Raw genomic sequence first — 20,341 nt, 5'->3', positions numbered from 1 at the left:
CCCCGGCCCCGCCTCTCGGGCGAGCCCCGCCTTCGCGCGAACTACACCTCCCAGCGTGCCCCTGCGAGGTTACCACATCTCGCGAGACTGCGCCCCTATAAAAGCGCCCCCGCAGGGGCAGCTGATCTCCCGCTGTAGCGGCTCGCTGCGGCTCCGCGATGGCGGCTCCGGGCCTGGCCCTGCTGCCCCTCGCCGAGCCTCGCTGAGGCCCCGCCATGAGCTCTGGGCAGCCCGACGCCCCCGGTAAGGTTCCCCACGCGCTCCCCGCCGGCCTCGGTGGGGCGCGGCGGCGGGCGCTGAGTGCCGCGTTCTCTCCGCAGCGCTGGAGCCGGGCGGCGGGCCCCGCTCGGGCAGGATGTCGCTTCCCCTCGGCGTCCCACGCCGCGCCTTCAGCTACGATGATGCCCTGGAGGACACGGCGCCCATGACGCCGCCGCCCGCCGATCTGTGCGCCGGCGTGCTCTGGAAGCAGCCGGTCATCCCCGAGCGCAAGTACCAGGAGCTCTCGAAGGTACGGGCCCGGCTGGCCCCGGCATATCCTTGGGCGCCCCTCTCCTGGCATCCCCCCTCTCCCAAGCATCCCCTCTATCCTTGCACCCCCCCGCCCTTGCAGCAGGACCCTCGGGAGGGGCTGGGGACCGAGCCCGGCGCTGCTGCCTCTGCCGCGCTCTGGAGGTGTGGGTGGGACAAGCATGTGCTGAGCGTCTCCTCCGTGTTTGTAAAAAACAAAACCCTGCAACCAGCATAAGGGTGGTTTAGGTTGAACGTAAGTCCTTTACAATAAGGGTGGTGAGGCACTGGCACAGTTTGTCCAGAGAAACTGTGGTTGCTCCATCCCTAGAAGTGTTCAAGGCCAGGTTGGCGGGAGCTCTGAACAAGGTGCTCTAGTAGAAGGTGTCTCCTCACCATGGCTTGGGGTTGGAACTGGGTGATCTTTAATATCCCTTGCAACCCAAACCATTCTGGGATTCTATGCTTTGAGTGCAGGACCAAGTCTTTTAAATTTAGAGGCTGTTTTTAAAGTTTGAAATTAAGCTAAATGTTGTTGGATGGAAGTACGTAACCCTGTGTCTCTTTGAGCTTAAGCTCTACTTTATACCTCCTAGGTTTTTAAATCTTTTGTGGGAGACACCCAAAAGTTGTGGTTTGGTATGAAAAGTAAACTCTCCAGTCGGGGAACTCTTGTTTTGGGAGGAGGAAGTCAATGTTTCACAGGATATTTTGTTTTCTAGAATTTATTTTCTGGGGTCTCATGGTGAGTGGTAGAATTATGGCCACCGGGCTCATTGAGCAAGAAACGTATAAGGAATGAGGTGGGAAAACAATTTGTTCACTCCAAGCCCTGCACTGTGTTTGCCATTCATGTGAACAGCTGGTGCTTGAGCTGCCTGTGGAAGGTGCTCTTGGTGCTTTTGCCCAGTTGACCTTGAAGTCCAGTTTACATTTAGGAGAAGAACAGATGTTCTGGTTTTATTCCTGTTGACCTTTTTGTACTTGGGCTAACGACTTGTTTGCTCTGAGCCTGGTAGGTTTTTAAATGTTGGGTGCAAGTCACTTGTTCATTGCTATGAATTCTAAGGTTCAGAACATTCCTGGTCTGCAATGAGCACAGCACAGGGATTTCTCCCATGGGATGAAGGCTGGCTGCCAGAGCAGCATGGCCTTGCCTCACTAGTGTAGTTAGAGATGTGTCCTGCCCAGGTGCTGAGATTCTTTCCCATCTCAAATCGTCCCCTGCTGCTTCCCCACAGGATGAGGAAGGGGATGCCAACGTGAAACCTATCATGACTCCTTCGTCGTCCACAGAAAGTGTGAACAAGGTGCCTGTGGTGAAGGCCAAGGCCACTCACGTCATCATGAACTCCCTGATCACAAGTAAGAACTCACCTCTCACACTCTGTGGTGTGGGCTGGGCTCTGAGGGTGCTCCAGCTTGGTAATGCCTCAGGGTGATTCCTGGAGAGCTCTTGGGTTCAGGCTGGCTCTGCTCTGTTCGAGTTTGTTTTTTTCAGGGGATGTTTCTAGAAGGAAGCAAGGAACTGGGGAATAGGCCACATGTGCTTCTGTGTTTCCAGGGGCAGGGGGAGGAGTGCAGAGTTTGTTGTTTGCTGACAGGGCCCTGCAGTCCATGTTCCTGGAGCGCAGAGGCTGCTGCTGCTCTGTTTGCTTATTAACTTGCTGTTTCTGAATGACTGGCAGAGCTCTACCATTAACCCAAGCAGCCAGGAGAGCTGACACACTGTGCTAATGGAGCTCCTGCTGGCATTTTTGTTGTTAATAGCAGCAGCTGCCTTGCTAACTGCAACACTTCAAAATATAAATCACGATGCTTTAAAATAAAATTGGGTCAGTTATGTTTGCAGGGATGTGCCCTTTTGCAGTAAGAGGAATTATTTCTGTGTTAATCTGTCCGTGCTGCCTCTTCTTTCAGCAGCTACAATTAACAGGGATCTGAAAATTACTTTAGGATGGGAAGTGTTACCTGTTTTAAAGAAGGAAATTAGCTTTTCCAATAACCTTTTTGTGCTCTGATTTCTTTTGACTTTTCTCCTCATTCCGCCAGGGACTGAACATCTTTCACTGGGGTTTGGAGAAAGTGCGTGTGTTTTTCAGAACTGAAGTTGATACCAGTATAAGATGCTGGCTCTGTATCTGGCTGAAATAGCTTATTTCACCTGATTTAAAATGACTGAGAGTCTTTGAAACATGATCTGCAAGGCTCCCTTGAATGCAATGGGCCACTGAAAGTGTCCAACTTAGTGGGTTCTCCTAGATTTATGAAGTTGTGAGTAGGAGTGATGCAGTGTCTGGGGTGAGATGGGATTGATTACAGGTGTTGCATTTGTGATATATCTGGTGATTTGGGACAAATCACTGCTCATCTGGCTTAACCCTGTGTCTCAGGGTAATTGTCAAGTCAGAGTACCTCACCAGCTTTGTTTTTCTGCCTCAGCTTGTTACGATGCGTGAATGATGAAAAAATGGGTTTGCATTCAGTTGCTGGAGCTGCCTTTGCTAGAACTGCTTGTGGCATTCCTATGTAAATTTGTGCTCTTTTGTGTTCCAGAGCAGACTCAGGAGAGCATCCAGCGCTTTGAGCAGCAGGCAGGGCTGAGGGAAGCTGGCTACACACCCCACAAAGGCCTCACCACTGAGGAGACCAAGTACCACCGAGTGGCTGAGGCAGTCCATGTAAGGCTTGTTTTCCATTGGATTTCTCTGTGTAGGATGTGTCTGGTTTAACATTTACCTGCTGACGGAACTTTTGGAGCGTGTTGCCAAGACTTTCCTTAAGCTGCTCCCTCTGAAGGTTTTTAGCTCCTTGTGTTGGGGTAAACTCAAAGTTTATCCATTTTTATTTTAAAGTTAACATTAGGCTTTGGAGTTTTGAAACAGCTTTTTTCCTGAAATCTGTCACGTTTCACTGTCATATCAAACTATGGCAGTTGTCTTTCCAAGTGGGGACAACCCTACACAATCTGATTTCTTGCTGTACTTTTGAATGGGGCCCTGCAGTTGATTTCTGCAACTGTGTGTCCAAAGAGAACTTGTAAACTGCATTTCCATTGTGGAAGTTATCAGCTGTGTCTTACTGAAAACAGAAGTCTTGAATGAACATGTTACTGTGGGCTGCTGAACTTTTAAAAAAAAATTGGAGCTGGAGTTTAATAGTCAACTCTTCCAGTGTCCTCCCACAAGGCCAAAGTTTCAGGAATCGCGTCCATGAATTGCATTAGTGTGGCTTGAATAGCCACAGGAAACATTACAAAGTACCCTGTGTATTTTGTGTTTGAACTGTAACTGCCCTTCAAATGACTTCTTCAAAGTTCAGTTTGTACTGTCCAGCTTGCAATAACATGGTTTACATACACCCAGTTCCTGTTTATTTTGTGCCCAGGTTCATCTCTTTTCCAGAGCAGTGTTTCCATCCTGGTGTACACTAATTGCTTCACAGTGTCTGGTATTCCTGACCTTGTACCTTCTGTGAGAACTGGTCTCACCCTCGTTAGAGAACTGGTGGGACTGAAAGCTTTGTTGCTCAGAACAGTGTTGACGACAAATGGGTGCTGTAGCATTTAGACCACGAGGTAGCTGAAGCGAGCTCTGCTGCCTCCACAACCTCCCTATGAGTGCTGGTGTTCCTTCCTGTAGCCTGAAATGAACTTCAAAATGCTTACATTTGATGTGGAGAGAAACTTAAGGGGGTGTATGCAGGTACTGTAATGCTGGACACAACTTTGGGTGTGGTGACACTTACTCTTTATCACCTGTGATAGAAACAATTGTCTGGTTTTGACAAAACTGGGTGTTTTCCTTGTGTCCAGTATTTAAGCTGTGTTGCTTTTGTTTCTCTTGCCTCTCCCGACAGAACCTAAAAATGCAGAATGGAGAGACAACAAAAGATGACAAACAGAACTCTTCTGCTCAGTCCACTCCAAGCAGCACCCCCCACTCCTCCCCCAGGCATAAAGCCAGGTATGCTGCCTCCTTTGGTTTCCTACAGGCTGCTGAGGTGGGAGCTGCTATAAATAACCTTCTTATTCTGTGAGGGACTGTACAGGGTGAAGTTTAGAGCCTGATGAGGATTTGTGTTGGATAGATCCAAATGTTGGAAGCTTGTGGAACTTAAGCATGCATATTTTATCCCGGGTGGTAACAAACCTATTAAGATTTCTTCATTTCCCCTTTTAACTACATGAAAAATTCCTGGCATAGTGGAGTCACTGGAAGTATTTATTATCATGTTTTAAACATCTCAATTATTTTTTTTTTTTCTTAGGGGTTGGTTTAGTCAGGGATCCTCTACTTCTATCACTGGCTCAGACTTCACTGAAAGTGGTGCTGACAGATTGTCGTCTGAAAGATGGAGCTTCTTTGGACCCAGAGCTGTCCAGAAATCGGCCAGTGATGCAGGTATGTCCTTGAAAATCTGCCTTGCAAAGAGCAAGGGGGCAACTGTCACACAACAGAATTGCTGGCTCTTTCTGGTGTCTTATTCTGCTTGCTTTGTTACTCTCCAGGACCACCTTGGGAATGTGTGTTAGTCATATAATTTTCTGTTCCTAAATATAGAGCAGTTGGGTAAAACCTGTGCCAAGGGTCTGGAAATAGAGATAACTTGCAGTGGGAGGGGCAGGGTGTGAAGGTGACAGCTTTTTACTCTGATGTGTGATGCAACCAGGACTGAAGTGTCAGCCCCTGATATGGAATAGGCTTCAGATAATTTAAAGCTGCTGGAATTTGTATAGGCTGTCTGTGGTGCTGAGTGTCAGTGACACTGCTCACTCCTGGCAGAAGTAGGAAATTGATTTGTCTGGTGTTCCTGGGTTTTACTGTGATTCTTTTTTCATCAGGAGGATTTACCATTCAGTCCTATAAGGGTGCCCAGAAGCCATCCCCAATGGAGCTGATGCGTGCTCAGGCTACAAGGATGACAGAGGATCCAGTCACCTTCAAGCCACCCAAAATGGACATTCCAGGCACAGATGGGAGGAAACAATCTCCACGTTCCCACAATATCAAACCTCGGGATCTTAACGTGCTCACTCCCACTGGGTTCTAGAGGAAAGCTTCCAGTGTCTTTAGCAGGCTACAGGGTGTCTTAGGCTCTGCTTCCCTGTCCCATGTGCTGCAGTTAAGTAGGAAAGTCTCCTTTTCCAGCTCTTGATCTCAGAAAAAGAAACAGTTGTGATTGTCCTGCTAAAGCCCGTTTTGGGAAAAACTCCTGCACCAGTTCTAAACCGATGTAAACTATCCTGCCTACTGCACTGCACTGGTTTGGGCTGCCAGGCTGTTCTGGATGTGCTTGCCAGTATACCACACCACAGTGAAACCCTGAGCCATGTTTTTTTGGGACAGGATTCCATGTGGTGTGTGAGCACCTGGCTCGTATGCCTGGAATCTGGTTGTCTTGTTCTGCTCAGTGCTGAAGGACCCACAGGAGGACTGGTTCTGTCAAGAGATCAAGCAGAAAATGATGTGAACAAGCAAGGACTGAAAACTGGACCATTAACTGCCAGAAGGAAGATGGAGTATGTTGTGGGTCAGTATAAATGTAGCACTCCCTCACTATCCAGTGTTACCATGTTTTTTGTTCCTGGAATCTTTTTTAAAGGGAATAGGGACCAGTGAGCATTCTAAGATGTTCTCATTGGAAAGGCAGGGAGCAGAATGTAATGGAGCTTGGAAGTAATGAGGGAGAATTCCTTTTCTCCCAACTCTTGATATTCCTCTAAGAAGGTGATGTAACCAAAGCTGGTATGGCTTGAACCAAGTAATCCTCCTTTGTTCTGCAAAACAGCACTGTCCTGTGTTCTAGACAGCAGATTTGCAGGTGTTCTGGCACTCTGGATGCTGCTTGATTTGTTTTTGTTGGGTTTTTTTTCCCCTAGAATCGTGTAGAATGTATTAGATGCCAGAAACACTTCTCAGACAGGGTATTTTGTTTTATCAGCATTAAGTGTGTTCTGCAGGGCTGGGGGAGGACTGAGGGCAGACCAAGGCTGAACAATCCTCCCTGCTAAGCTGGATGTGATCCTTGACCTAGTCTGAACCAGTTCCTGGGAAGAGCTAACACTGGCTTTCAGGAAATGTGGAAGGAACTCCTGGTGACCATCTGATCCCTTAAGCTTGATAGGCAGCATTGCTCTGTAATCCTCACCTGTGCTGCGGCAAATGGATCACCTCAGGTCTGCTCTTGATCTCACAATTGTGTTGCAGTCCCTCAGCCAGCAGCAGCCTTGCATCTGGAAGTGGAAATTTCTCTGTTGCTAGGACGTTGTACAGAGGCTACTTAACATGTGGTAACTGTTGACTTCCAGGGTTTCTGCCTTCTTAAACCAAACACTCTCCCTGGAGAATGAGACAGGGTTGTTGGCTCCCTTGGCTGGCTGCTGGCCCCTCTGAAGCAGCACATTTTGTAGCACTGCTCTCTCTCAAGCTTCAGCAGCACTGCCAGTGATGTGTTGTGTGAAAGTCCCCCACCCAAACCAGCAGTTCTGCCACTGCTCATTTGCACCTTGGCAATCAGGCTCTCATTTGACATTAATTTATTTGTTGACTGTATTCACGTCTCCTAATGCGTGCGTGTGTTTTGTTTATTACAGGACAATAAAAGCCTTGTGGAATGGATGTCCATAGTGTGTTTTGGTGCTGGCAGAGCATCTTTGGGAGCAATGTGGGGCTGTCCAGTGAGTGTGGGATCAAGGTTCTGGTGGATAAGGTTCTGGCAGCACCTCACTAGGGTGAAATATTTGCCCACAAATTCCCTTTTCACAGGGAGACTGGGTTTACGGCCAGGCTCAGTTCTGTCTTAGGGCTTGTGCAGATGAAACTAAACGTGAAGTCTTTGTGTTTTCTTGAGCAATCCGAATTCATGTTCCTGAGATTTTGTCTCCTGTTGCTTGTGTGCTGTGTTTCCACCTGTACTGTGGAGGTGGACACAGGTGTGGGAACTAGGCTGGTGTTTCCCTAGAGGTGCCCAGTTCCCTACTGGAAAGTTGTGGTTTGGTGCTGTTGTGGAGTTTTTAGCTGCGTTTTAAAGTGCTGGGGAAGTCTGGGCTCTGAAGGCTGGTGTTCCCTGTGCTCCTAGAGTGTAAGCTGAGCTAAAAGTCATGGAACAGATTTAGGTATTGAGGTACAGGCTGTTGCCGTGGTCCTGATTACACAGGTGAATCTCACAGATTGGGAAGGCTGAGGTTAAAGCATGGCCTTGTGGTGTGATCTGGCAGAGCTCTGGACTTCCTTTGGGCAGCACCGGCACCAAGACAAAACAGTCTTAGCAAACATGAAAAAAAATTTATTTTTTAAAGTGTACAAAGTGCTTTGTAAAACTGCATGAGGAGTCAAACTTGAACGGAAATGCTGAGACAATGTAAACCAAACATCTTTCAAAAGAACTGTATAAACCACCCCTCATGATGCTGAGATTGCAGCACAAGATGGGAGGCTTTATATTGAGAACATGAAGTTTTCTCCCCCTTGCTTCAGTGGCTGTCTCTGTCAGGCAGCGATGACAATGAAGAACAACTCCTGCAGCATGAACAATTTCTCCTGGATTTGTGGGGGAAAAGGCTGTCCCAGAGTCTCCTGCATTCTGTTGATGAAGTTGTTCATTTTCAGCTGAATGTCTAGCTGGCTGATGTCATCACTGTCCTGGAGCCTGGGCTTGGCTTTCTGAGCGATCAAATCTATCCGGTCGCTGACTGAAGTCCGCAGGTGCTCTGCAAGAGGAAATGCTGGTGAGGAGAGGCAACACCCAAAGGGCTGCCTGAGCTGCTGTGATGGGTCCCAGAGTGCCACAGGCAGTGCTGGGAATGGGGCTGATCCTCTTGTCATCCTTGATGGTTCTGCACAAGACTCTGGGAAGGAGGAACTGGCCCCTTCTGGAGCTCATTCTGTATGCAGAGAGAGCCCAGGGAATGGGGAAGGGGCAGGGCTTGTATAACCCTTCTGTGTGAATGGCAAAATGGGCAGCTGCAAAGGAGTCTCCAAAGAGCCCAGCAACAGTGATTGTCTAGGGCTTCAGGGAGAGTGAGACTTTGCATATATGATGGTGGATTCCTCTGCATTCATTAATGACAGCCTTAACCCTGGGCTAAAGCACCCAAAGCTGGAAGGGACATCTGGCCAAATAGGAAGTTTTAGAGAGTGTTTTGTGACTGTGCCACTCTCCTGGGGTCAGAATTGCTGCTGCTTCCATGGCTGCTGTGGGTGGTGCTCCCTGCAGTTTACTAATTGCTGAAAAGTGTCCTGGCTTGGCCAAAGGAGGGCTTCAGAGATGGTGAGGGGTCTAGAAGGGAGAAACCACATGAGGAGTGGCTTAGGTCACTTGGCATGTTCGCATGGAGACAGATCTGACCTCACTGGGGTCCACAACTTCCTCAGGAGGGGCAGCTCCCATCTCTGCTCTGTAGGACAGTGACAGAACCCAAGGGAATGTCTGGAGATGTGCAAAGGGAGATTAAGGTTGGGTATTAGGAAAAAGGTCTTCCTCCATAGGGTGGCTGGGCACTGAACAGGCTCCCCAGGGAATGGTCATGGTTCCACGGCTGCCAGAGCTCCAGGGGTGTTTGGACACTTCTCTTAGACACAAGGTGGGATTACAGGGTGTCTGTGCAGGGCCAGGAGTGGAACTCAGTGATTCTTGTGTCTCTTCCAGCCTGGGATATTCTGTGATCCCCTTGTCTTCTGCTTTGTTTCCTAAACCCCCCCTATTCTTCCACCCACCGTGCAGCAACTTAGACAACAGTGGGAACAAAGCACCCTCTTGTGTACTTTCCAGTGCTGGGAAGCGCTTCCTTCCTTTAGGAAGAAGGCTTTTTGCAGGGGCTGAACTTGGCAAAGCAAGATGGGTGCTCTGACTGATGCAACATCACTTCTTTGACTACTGGCAATAGTTACTACCATGGATGGAGGCACACTGTCCTGAGATTCAGTGGCCATGACTCCAGGGGTGATAAGAGGAGGAAGACGAATTTGGCTGTTCTACTGCAGCCTCTTGATGAGACTGTAGGGCCAGAACAAGCACTGCTTACCCAGTTTTACACTTTGGTAACTCAGCAGCAGCAAACTCAAGTACTGCAGCATCTCATCCCACCTTTGCCATGCTGCTGTTGCATCCTAGGACAGGAGACAGTATTTGGTTAAAAGTTTTCTCAGAGGAAAACAAGTCAAAGGAGAGGTTAGACTGGATACCTGGAATTGTGGCAGCACAGAGGAATGGCTCAGGAAATACAGGATCTTGTCCAGGGACATGGATGAGGCTGTGGGCACATCACAACTGTGCTGGAATAACAGCTCTAGCAGTCTGCAGCGCAGGAGCTGGCTCTCCATGGTGTTTAATAAGGCTTCCCTGGAACACAAAAGGAATTTACTTTGGTTGAGACAGCACAGCCTGAGCAGAGACAACTGTTCCAGCATGCTTGTGCTGTGCTGCTGACCTAGTGCAGATGTGGGGTGACTGCAGGGGCTACCCAGCGATGCCATGGAAGGAAGACCACCAGATGTGGTGAGACACCTTTGTTATGTGGCTTGGCCATGGCTGTGTTTTTATCCTCAGGTGTGACCTGCAGCAGCTGGAGGTGAGTACAGCGTCTAAAGCAAACTGAGCTGCTGCACTTCACCCTGCCTGGCAGCCTGTGTGGCAATGGCTCATTCCTGCTGACTTGCAGGGAGCCCAGCCAAGTAAGGGTGACGTGTGGTCAGGGGTAAACGGATCTATATCTGTCCTGGGCAAAGTGACAGCTTGGTTATACCTGCTGTGTGCACAGAGATCTGCTGAAAGGGTGTGAAGGGCTGCTTGCTGGGCATTTAAACGTGGGTTTGAAATGCTTGGGGGCCTAGTGGTCTCTTGCTTACACCAGAGCCAGTCGTGCCCGTGTGCTTTGGCTTCAGATTTGCATTTTTTAAAGGAGCAAACAAAAGATGTCAAGGCAAAGCTGTAGGAACTGCATCATATTTATGACTACCTGGTTGTTCATGGGAATCAGTGATTACTTTGCCAGTGCTGATGCACCTTGCTGCTTTTCAGACCATCTTTCCAGTTTTAAGGTCACAACTTTAACCAGTGGGAGAACTGACTGTTCTCAGCAACACCACCACCACCTGGGTGTGTTTTCAGCAACACATCACCTGCTCAGCTGGTGATGTTGTATCTCCATTGGAGACGCAGCCATGCTCTTGCTGGCTGGCCAATCTTTCTATGCCCTAGAGAATTTTATGCATCCAGACTTGGATGTGAATTGGGAGTAAGACCATTGTTCACACAGGCAAATGCTGCCTCGCGCACACTTGTCTCACCTTTGGCTCCTCAGGGGGATATGCAATATGAACAGGAATATGTCATCTGCAATCTTACGGGAGCTGCAGGTGGGAGATCTGTCCACTTCCACTGCCATGGACAACATCCGCTGGAGCAGGAGCATCGTCCTGGGTGAGAGGGACAGTCAGCACAGGGACACTCTGCCCCTCAGCTTGCCAAGCAAAGCCTTGGGGATGGCCTCTACTTCAGTCTCATGCAGTGAGGGATGTGGGAATGCAGTGGGGCAGGTTTGGTGTCTCCTGGTGGCTTCTGAATCTGATGCTTTTGCAAGCAAAGCTCATCCCCAGATTGACCCTCAGGAGGTCTGGGTGGGTTTCCTGCGTGTTGGAGCAGCATGGGGGTGCCTGAGCTGTGTGCCACGAGCTCCAGCCTTACACTACATGCAAGAGGATGACACTGAGCCAGTTTCCTACCAGGTGAGAGTCTTGTGCTCACCAAGTCTTTAACCCAAAGAATGAGCAAAGCTGCTCAGCCTGGCTTCCCTGAACTGACAGTGAGAAAGATTCTGGCTTCTGTCTGACTTGGGTCCATGATAATGCCAGCAGGGAGTTTGGAATTCTGGAGCTTACGTTTGGGCAAAGAAAGCTGCCTGAGCCTGGTCTGTCTGAGCTGTCTGAGAGCTGGCCAGCCTTGGTGAAGATGAGCTGTGTTCAGCCCTGGCTTCTTGCAGCTGCTCCCGGGGCTGGGAGAACCCGACTCCTGTAACTGCTGCCACCAACCACTTGACCACTTCCCTGAGACAGAAACAAGAATTTTATTGGGAATGTGCCTTGTTTTGCAGTGTTCTCACCTCTAGATCCATTTGGAGCTTGAGGGAAGGCCCTTAGAATGAAGAGTATGTTCCACCCACTTGGACAAGTGAGAGAGTAGCTTTGTTGAGCAGCTCAACTGAGGAGCTCTCTTGATTTGTATACCCCTACAGGACTGCCTCCTTCTCAGTCCTGTCCTAAGCAATGCAAATCTGACCTCATTCCTGGGAAAAGCCCACGCTGTTGTGACTGGAAAGGCTGTGCATCATCCCTGGTGGTTTGCTTTTGTAAATCTTTCCCTAGCCCCTATAGTTGGCCCTACGCTTCCCTTTGTCTCTCAAGTCTGCTTCTGGGAAAGTCTGACTGGAATCTCAACAAGTGTTCCCTGAGTCCCTGCCTCTCAGCATCTGGTTAGAGAACAAGGAGGAGGTGTCCCTTACTTGACATTGTTGAAGTACAAGTCACATGAAAGCACATTCTTGGCAATTGACTTCTGCAGCTGGTGTGACTTCAGATTGTGCTGGAAGTCATCCTCCAGGGTCTGTACCACGTACTGCAGGAAGAGGAGCCGGCCGGGGGGCTTCTCCTGGGAGCAGATGGAGAGCACAGGAGTCTGGTGGGGCCACGGATTTAGAAACACCAGGGAAGCTGGCTGTCTTGGAAGTGGATTGATGTACATACTGAGGAACAGTTGTAGGAGGAGCTGCCTGGCTCGGGCAAGACCCTGAGGGGCATTGCTGGGCATTGCACTAGTGCTGTGACCCAGAGAGGGTTTATTTATCGCTGTGCCTTCTTCAGTGGGACAACTTGGCTAAAACTGCACAGAGGGTTAAGGGAGCACCGTGGATAAATGTGGGATTCTCAGCTGGCACTCTCTGTTGGGACTGGCCAGCTCTGCAGCAGAGCACAGCCACAGGAAGCACTTAGAAAATGCTCACCCTCAGGCAGTGTATGCTGGATGATCCCTGCCCCATGTGCCACACACAGTGCCAAGTACCTCGTCCTCCATGATGAATTTCACCAGTGTCCAGTCCCATCCCACCGTGGTGATGTTGGCTGGATGGAGCCTGCAAGGACAGCCATGTCCATTTGTGCTGAATTGTCATCGGCTCGGAGGCACTGCAGCCCCTTAGCCCTTCCCCAGCCACTCCCAGCCCCACTTGCTCAGGTGCCTCCCCTACCTTCTCCTCTCCATCTCTGCCCTCATCCCTTCTGCTCCCCATACTAAATTAATTTTTTGCAAGCACCTGACAGGGGCTATACTCCGTGGAGAGACCCAGGACTCTTAGGCCCATGGCCTCATAAAACATGGTGCTTTTCTGTGGGAAGCCTGAGGGAGCTGCTCCAGCCACTGCTGGCAGTGCTGCAGCCCAGGGAAGACTCTTCTGCTATGTCACAGCAGTGAAGAATGAGACCTGTGCTTTAGGGCAAGGCAAACACACTCTTCTGTCCCCAAGGGCTCCCTTGTGTCACAAGCTCTCCCTGACCCACCCTCAGAGCCTGTGGTGTGCCTGTGTTGGCAGGAGGGTTATCTTGGTTTATAGGGGAAATCACACCCTGTTCTGTGGGTAAGCACCATAGAGAATAACCCTTATGCTGGGTAGACCCCTGGCAGCACCTAGCCAGCCCCAGGGCCCTGGGACAAGGTGAACACATACATTTGGATCTTCAGCAGCAGCATGTAAATGTCATTCAGGACCTCCCCTTCATGGGTGTCTGACAGCATCTGTTTGATCAGGTGGGAGATGATTTCTTTTGGGGGACGGTGCTGGCAGGAGACAAACTCATTCAGGAAATACAAGGTGCCCTCCAGGATGTTCTCCTCCATGGTGGTGTGCACCATGCTCAGCTTCATGCTGGGGATGAGTCCAGGTTTCTGCGGTGTACAAGGCAAGACAATGAGTGAAAGCTCCCCTGACACAGAGGAACCCAGCTGTGAGGTGGGGCCCACTGTGAAGGGAACTGCAATAACCAGAGCCCATGACTGCCTGGCAAAGAACAAGGGGAGCAGGGGCTGCCCTTCTCCATCCTCTACCACAGAGGCTGCTCAAAACCCTGTTTACCTGCTGTGTTTCCCTGTTGGGTCCTATGCCTTGGAGGAAGAGGTGCTGGACTCCACTCCTGCTGAAATTGTGCAGTTTGTCCAGCCTGGCCTTGCTGTCAGCGTCAGTCCTGGCTGGGGTGGCTTGCTGGATTGGTGGGTGTGGTGGGAAGCCACTGGTTTCCAGCAAAGACCTTTGGGTCTTTCCTGGTGTAATAGGAATAGGGGCAGGGCTCAGCCTTGGGGGGAGGTTCCTTTCCTGGCAGGGCTGGGGAGGATCTTCCTCTGGACCATCGGCTCTCCAGCTCCTGTTGCTCTCCAGGCTGGGGGGAGATGGGGACGGGCAGTCTGAATCCGACTGCGAGTCCAAGTTGCTGTTAAAGGCAGTAGTGCTGTAATCCTGCTCCGAGCTCCAGCTGTGGTGCCTAGAGACAGGAGAAAGGCAGCTGCAGCTCTCCACGATTTCTGCTGTGACCATGGTGGAACTGAGCTTCACAGGAGTGCTGTATGATGCTGGTGCAGGTTTTGGCTCTGCTGCTGCTGGTGTTTCTTCTGTGGTGGGGCAGAGTTGGGGGTGGGACATGCGTGCTGCTGGGGCAGCGTTTCTGGGGTTCTGGGTAGCACCAAGGGTGGAGTGGAGAGGGCTGCACATGTCCTTAGTCAGGTCGATGGTGTCGAGGCTGCTCAACAGCGTCCAGTCTGTGTTTGTGTCCTCACAGGTCAGGTCAATGATGTCCTGTGGGGACAGAGCAGCACTGTTAATGTCCCGTCCTGACAGAAGCCTCTGCTATAGTGGCACTGTAGCCCCAGTCCAAGAGGGGAAAGAAAAACTAGCCTAGAAAAACAAGGGCAAAGACCCTTCTGTCTGTCCATGGAGGCCTGTGGCCCTGGGATCAGCATCCCCTGGCAGCACCAGCCCAGACTCTTCTTCCCCACTTCCCTCAGGGCTCATGTCCTCTTGCCTTGGCCCACAGCAGACCTGGCCGCCGGCTCAGTTCCTTCCGACGACAGGGAAACGCCAGTCCTGCTGGCATGTCCAGGGAGGGCAAGGAAAGCACAGGGAGCTCTCCTGTACCCAGGCACTAGCAGGAACAGCACAGGATCCACACCCTGGCACCTTTTCTGTAGCATATCACCTGCTCGGGAGGACAGGCGTGGCAGGAAACAAAGCTGCCTTTTGATCTGTGGCACCAGTCGGAGCTACAGCAGCCCTGAGACTTTGGGGACTCCCACCCAGGCCTCGCTGGGCGATGCAGGGTCCGAGGGGCAGCAGGAGCAGGCTGGAAGGCAGCTGTGCCTGCACTAGCAGCAGGCACTGCACTTCTCCAAGCTTTTGGTGTGCCCAGGAGGGGTCAAAGCCTGTTTGCTCTTCGGAAAAAAAAAAAAAATCCCCCTCAACACCTCAAAGCAGGGAACGCGTTTAGCAGACAATTTAAATCACTTCTTCCCCCCTGACTCAGACCTGCTGCCTTCCCCAAGGAGATGGCAAAGCCCAGCGGGCTCCGGCACGCAAGAGGAGCTGCGGAGGGCGGGAGGTGCGGGACTCCAACCGCCTCAGGACCCGGGACAGCGGTGCGGGGCCGGGGACCGACCGCAGCTCCCCGCTCCGGGCCTGAGCCGCGTGCCCGGAACCGCCGCCGCGCGGCCCCACCGGCCCCGCACCCGCCGGCGGAGCGGCGGCAACCACCGAACCGCACCCCGCGGCCAGACCCCACCGGGGCTGAGCCCTGCGGGGCCGGGCCCTTCTCGGGGTGCAGCGAGGGCACCGCGACGCTCCGTGACAGGCACCGGCCTCTTTCTAAGGGTACGTGGGCAAGGAGGCCGGGACCCCTGCGGGGGTGAACGCTTGTGGAACGGGGCTCTGCTGGCGGGAGGTGCCCTCGGGGACCCGAGCCCGCCTGGGAAGAGGGTGGGAGGTCCCTGAGGATGCTGGCTGGGGCGGGACGGGACCGGGGAACACACGCCCACCCCCTCCACTGCCCCCGAGGCTGCTCTCCGTGCGCGGCTCCATCCCCGCTGGCGATGGCAGCGCCGCCATCTTTGTGTGGGGCAACGGCGCCGTGCCCGGCGGGAGCCGCGGGCTCACGGCGGGGGCGGGCGCCTACCGAGTCCGAATCGCTGACCAGGACCACGTCGTCGTCCATCACGGCGGCGGGCGGCGGCTCGGCTCCGCCGCTGGGGCCGCGCCGGGCGCTGGGGGCCGGCGGCGGAAGTGGCGTCAGGCGCGGTGCCGGGGCGGGGCGCGCGCGGCGGCGGCGGTGCCGGTGGCGGCGGCCCCGCCATGGCGCTGTCGCCCTACGTGCAGGCCATGCAGGAGCTGTTCCGCGCCAACACGCGGAGCCGCGAGTTCCCGGCGCACGGCGCCAAGGTGCACTCGGTGGCCTGGAGCTGCTGCGGCCGCCGCCTCGCCTCCGGCTCCTTCGACAAGACCGCCAGCGTCTTCCTGCTCGAGAAGGACCGGCTGGTGAGATTCCCCCGGCAGCGGGCGGGCGGGCGGGGGTGGTGCGGATCGGTACCCCGGGTGCGGGTGCTTGGGCTGGTGTCCGGGGCCGGGAGTGTGTCCCGGTGGTCGGTACCGGGCCTGGGGTGGGTACTCGGCGTGCACCGGGACAGGAGCATCGCCCAGGACAGCGCAGGCCGGGTCTGCGAGCCGGGAATGGAGCTGGTGCCCGGCGGGGAACGCGGCCGGAATTCTCTGTCCTGGCCGGACGTGGGCGGGAGCGGGACCGGGGTGGCGGCGTGGCCCCGGGCACGGCTCCGGATCGATCCCATGCAGCGTGCTGGGACGTGGGGCAGGAGTGGGAGCACAGCTAGGCACATCACGACGGCTGCCCTCTCCCTCCAGGTGAAGGAGAACAACTACCGGGGCCACGGGGACAGCGTGGATCAGCTCTGCTGGCACCCCAGCAACCCTGACCTCTTCGTCACAGCGTCAGGGGACAAAACCATTCGCATCTGGGACGTCCGCACCACCAAGTGCATCGCCACTGTCAACACCAAAGGTGAGTCCCTGTCTTCCCAGGTGAGTCCCGGCAGGACCCCAGCTGTGTGGGACCCATCTGCACTTGCACAGAACTCTGGACCTTTCCTCTGGTTATTTCTCGTTGGGACATCTTTGCCAACTGCTTTTTATTTGTGTTGCACTCATCACGTAAGAGCTGATTTACTGTGGGCTCAGGACTGGTAGAACTACTGAAATACGGTGGCTGTTAAAATGTCCTTTGTACTTGTCCCTGGGGTCAGTGGGCTGTGAGGCTGGAGACTGGGGAAACGCATGTTTACAGAGAGATATAGTGGAAATAAAAGTTTGTGTAGATTCAGAAAAACAATTTGAATTCATGTGATGCTTAACTCAAATACTATCTCTTGGAAATGTCCAGTTTTGAGTTGCTGGGGCTGGGAATGGCATTGTAAGGTTGTGTAACAGCAACCTGCCATGTTCTTACCTTTAATCAAATATATTTCTTTTTGGCTTCTGTTTTTTTTGGATCTCAGAGATGACTGGATTCAGGGGATCTTTGACTTGACCTTGTGTGGTGATTGCTGTGGTCCCATCTTGGTTGAAATGGGGTGTGGCATATTGTTTTCAAGCTGTACTTCTCACAAATTTGGTTTTGCTGGACAGCTACTGTGCAGGGTTTGTGTGTTAGGCTGAAGACCTGGCAGTCTTTCCTCTTTGGGAGTGGTTTGGAGTAGAAGTGGGACCTGCTGCCTTTCCATCCCTTCAGGTGAGAACATCAACATCTGCTGGAGCCCTGATGGACAGACCATCGCCGTGGGGAACAAGGATGATGTGGTCACCTTCATTGATGCCAAGACACATCGCTCCAAAGCTGAGGAACAGTTCAAGTTTGAGGTGAACGAGATCTCCTGGAACAACGATAACAACATGTTCTTCCTCACCAATGGGAATGGCTGCATCAACATCCTCAGGCAGGTGCCCATGGCTGCTGGTGGACTGGGTGGCTGGGCTGGCTGCAGTCACTTGCAAGTGCCTTTGCTGCTTTTGGGAAACCTGAACCCTACATCCCAGCAATCCCCTGCCCTCTGGTGGGAATGAATTTGCCTGGGGCTGAGGTTGCCACAGTTGTGGGCTGGGCTCAGCTCCCCAAAATGGTCCCTGATGCTTTGCCTCATTCACTGGACACTCAGTGTCTCCTGCCTCGGCAGGGTTTGCTTCCAGTCCTGGTGTGCCTCATGCCTGCCCTGCTCTAGGGAATCCCTGTGCTTCTCTCACTGATCCCTGCCCTCTCCCTTCACCTCCACAGCTACCCAGAGCTGAAACCCATCCAATCCATCAATGCCCATCCTTCTAACTGCATCTGCATCAAGTTTGATCCCATGGGGAAGTACTTTGCCACAGGCAGTGCTGACGCGTTGGTCAGCCTCTGGGATGTGGATGAGCTGGTGTGTGTGAGGTGCTTCTCCAGGTAGGTAGAGCTGTCCCAAAATTGTTTCCCCCCTCTCTGGGCACTGTGGTGGCAGTGCCTCACTGCTCCCCTTGGTTGCTGCAGGCTCGACTGGCCCGTGCGGACACTGAGCTTTAGCCATGATGGGAAGATGCTGGCCTCGGCATCAGAAGATCACTTCATTGACATTGCCGAGGTGGAGACAGGTAATGGTTTTATTTTGGGGAACAGCAAGGAGGGAATTGGATGGAGAAGTGCTGGTGGAGCTGGGAGTACACAGGGAGAATCTGTCTGATCAGGAAGAGCTTTGCTGTGCAGAGCAGACTGCCATGAGGGGGAGCCTCTGCCTCAGTAGTCTGTGGCAGACATGCCTGTCATGTCTGTACCTTGTCACTGGGTGACTAAAAGGCGCTGGAGCAGCGTTTGTGCTGCCTCTCCCCTTCGCTGAGGGAAGCAGCAGGTGCTTGGCTCTGGGGAGGTGAGCAGCAGAGGGGGCTGGAGGCTCTCCAGGCTGACGTGGCTCCTTTTCCATGCAGGAGAGAAGCTCTGGGAGGTGCAGTGTGAGTCCCCCACCTTCACAGTGGCCTGGCACCCGAAGAGGCCGTTGCTGGCTTTCGCCTGTGATGACAAAGATGGCAAATATGACAGCAGCCGGGAGGCTGGCACTGTCAAGCTTTTTGGGCTCCCCAACGACTCCTGATGAAGCTGCCGCACCCAGGGAGGCAACACCTGCGTGCTCTTGGGGGTGGGAGCTTAGATAGCATAGGTGGGGCAAGGAGCTGGCTCATCTCCTTGCCAGCCTGGCAGGGCTGTGACCTTGGGCTCAGCTCGGTGTGTCCTCCTCTTGGGAGCTTTTATAAACAGGCAGCTATGTGCTAGGGAGAATGGGGGGATGCTGGCAGGGCCCCCCTCTGCCACCTCCTCTCTGGGGCGTGGGGGGCTTGTTCCAAAGGCAAGTGGCCAAAGAAAATCAGTCACTGAAGGTGGCTGCTGAGGAGCCTCCCATGGGAGGTGCTCTGCTTTGACCAGGCTCCCCAGCAGTGATGAGATGTGTGACTGTCCCCTTGTCCCCAAAATCCTGGTGGCAAGGGCAGCTCTGGGAGCACAGCCTGCCTCTCCCCCTCCCAGACATCCCATGTCCCTTCCCTGCGCTGGGGCAATGAGGGGAGGGTGGGGGGATTTGAACTGGTAGATGTTTTCCCAGCTGGGACTTTTTTTTAAATATTTGTGGTGTCTTTTTCTAATTTTGATAAATTTTCTTCCTTAACGAAGGTGCCTGTGGCTGTCTGAAGGGGAAAAAGGGGTGTGCTGAGCTGCTCTCCCTTCCCCTGCCTCCTTCCCTTGGCCATAGCAAGGCCGTGGCAGAGGGGTCGGTCGAGGATTGTCTCTCGTGTCCCCGCTGCCTGTCCCCGTTCCCTGTGTCCCCTGTCCTGCACTGTCACCACAGCAGGGGGCGCTGCGTCCCCACATTGGGGACAGGTGACAGCGGGGACCCTGCTCAGATGGGGATATGGAGGACGCTGCTGGTTCCATGCCACGGCCACCAGCCCCGGGCAGAGCCCTTCCCCTGCCCTGTCCACTGCCCAGGGAGGGCTCTGGGGGTTTGTCCCCGCCTGCACCGTCGTGCCGGCTCACAGGGCGCAGCCTGCCTGCCATGGAGACCTTGCCTGCGAGATCTCTGCTGTTTTCTACCCTCATATTTCCTTCTGACAGAAGCTTTTCTGGGTGACTGCTCTGCTGATGCCGCCTGGGTAACAGCTGAGGTCTTTGCTGGTAAATGATGGCACATCAGTCAGAGCTGAGGCTGGCACCAGGCTGAAGCCTCCTGAGCTGTGCCAAGCCTGGGCGCTGCCAGGGCCTCTGCCTCGGTGTGGGGAGAGCCTCATGCTCCTCTCTTGGAGTGGTAGGTTGTGACCCATCAGAAACAGCACTTGGACCCCAGTCATTCAGTGAGGGAAGTCCCCCAAGGGGAAGGGGGAGAAACTCTCATGCTCTGTCTGTGGGACATCCCTTTTGTCTTGTTCCCAACCGCAGAGAGGACAGATGCCTGTGGAGTAGGAAGGCAGCAGGAATGAGCAGGATTCTGGGAGCCACATGTGGCTTTTTCCTGCACCTGTACAGGCCTGGCTGGGGGCCAGCCCATGTGTTTTGAGCTGCCAGATTTCAACCCTGAGGCTGGTGGGGTGAGGGAGCTGACATGGGGGCCCAGGAAAGCAACAGATGAGAAGAGACTGGAGCAATGTACAAATCCCTTTATTTTATTAGTTCGTCAAAGACTAGTTCGAGCAGGATGGTCACAGCATGTCTGTGGGGCCCCGAGC

General features: G+C 53.1%; 3 protein-coding genes across 3 annotated transcripts; 2 read left to right on the top strand and 1 right to left on the bottom strand.

Annotated features, from left to right (window-relative positions):
* The first annotated feature begins 135 nt into the window (after positions 1–135).
* KIAA1191 (KIAA1191 ortholog) lies at positions 136–7,130 on the top strand. The gene is made up of 7 exons (XM_066196817.1): positions 136–243; positions 321–511; positions 1,752–1,875; positions 3,067–3,191; positions 4,369–4,475; positions 4,780–4,913; positions 5,354–7,130. Exons 1-7 carry the CDS (start codon positions 216–218, stop codon positions 5,560–5,562), a joined length of 918 nt encoding a protein of 305 aa, XP_066052914.1. The 5' UTR covers positions 136–215; the 3' UTR covers positions 5,563–7,130.
* Positions 7,131–7,760: 630 nt separating this feature from the next.
* Positions 7,761–15,823, bottom strand: SIMC1 (SUMO interacting motifs containing 1). Its single transcript, XM_066196816.1, has 10 exons — positions 15,717–15,823; positions 13,634–14,347; positions 13,229–13,446; positions 12,568–12,637; positions 12,011–12,156; positions 11,391–11,555; positions 10,800–10,928; positions 9,696–9,852; positions 9,536–9,620; positions 7,761–8,221 (listed from the first exon to the last, which is right to left on the bottom strand). The coding sequence occupies exons 1-10, from the start codon at positions 15,753–15,755 to the stop codon at positions 8,001–8,003; spliced, it is 1,944 nt and encodes a 647-aa protein (XP_066052913.1). The 5' UTR covers positions 15,756–15,823; the 3' UTR covers positions 7,761–8,000.
* A 31-nt stretch (positions 15,824–15,854) lies between these two features.
* THOC3 (THO complex subunit 3) lies at positions 15,855–19,287 on the top strand. Its single transcript, XM_066196815.1, has 6 exons — positions 15,855–16,075; positions 16,457–16,613; positions 17,340–17,544; positions 17,880–18,041; positions 18,126–18,226; positions 18,557–19,287. Exons 1-6 carry the CDS (start codon positions 15,893–15,895, stop codon positions 18,718–18,720), a joined length of 972 nt encoding a protein of 323 aa, XP_066052912.1. The 5' UTR covers positions 15,855–15,892; the 3' UTR covers positions 18,721–19,287.
* Positions 19,288–20,341: the final 1,054 nt, after the last annotated feature.

The sequence above is a fragment of the Chamaea fasciata genome, unplaced genomic scaffold (assembly GCF_029207755.1).
Source record: "Chamaea fasciata isolate MVZ Bird 193981 ecotype frontalis unplaced genomic scaffold, bChaFas1.0.hap1 SCAF_15, whole genome shotgun sequence".
Classification (NCBI taxonomy): Eukaryota; Metazoa; Chordata; class Aves; order Passeriformes; family Sylviidae; genus Chamaea; species Chamaea fasciata.
Note: the sequence above shows the minus strand (reverse complement) of the source record. Positions and strands in the feature narration are given on the sequence as shown.

Bases quoted from the DNA above. Each gene is read 5' to 3' on its own strand.
- KIAA1191 (XM_066196817.1), top strand. From the start codon at position 216: ATGAGCTCTGGGCAGCCCGACGCCCCCG. The intron at 512-1,751 runs GTACGGGCCCGG...GCTTCCCCACAG, and splicing joins AGTACCAGGAGCTCTCGAAG to GATGAGGAAGGGGATGCCAA. The intron at 3,192-4,368 runs GTAAGGCTTGTT...CTCTCCCGACAG, and splicing joins GAGTGGCTGAGGCAGTCCAT to AACCTAAAAATGCAGAATGG.
- SIMC1 (XM_066196816.1), bottom strand. From the start codon at position 15,755: ATGGACGACGACGTGGTCCTGGTCAGCGATTCGGACTCG. The intron at 13,447-13,633 runs GTAAACAGGGTT...TGTACACCGCAG, and splicing joins CCAACAGGGAAACACAGCAG to AAACCTGGACTCATCCCCAG. The intron at 11,556-12,010 runs GTAAGGGACACC...TTTCTGTCTCAG, and splicing joins TTGTACTTCAACAATGTCAA to GGAAGTGGTCAAGTGGTTGG.
- THOC3 (XM_066196815.1), top strand. From the start codon at position 15,893: ATGGCGCTGTCGCCCTACGTGCAGGCCATGCAGGAGCTGTTCCGCGCC. The intron at 17,545-17,879 runs GCAGGTGCCCAT...TCACCTCCACAG, and splicing joins GGCTGCATCAACATCCTCAG to CTACCCAGAGCTGAAACCCA. The intron at 18,042-18,125 runs GTAGGTAGAGCT...TGGTTGCTGCAG, and splicing joins TGTGTGAGGTGCTTCTCCAG to GCTCGACTGGCCCGTGCGGA.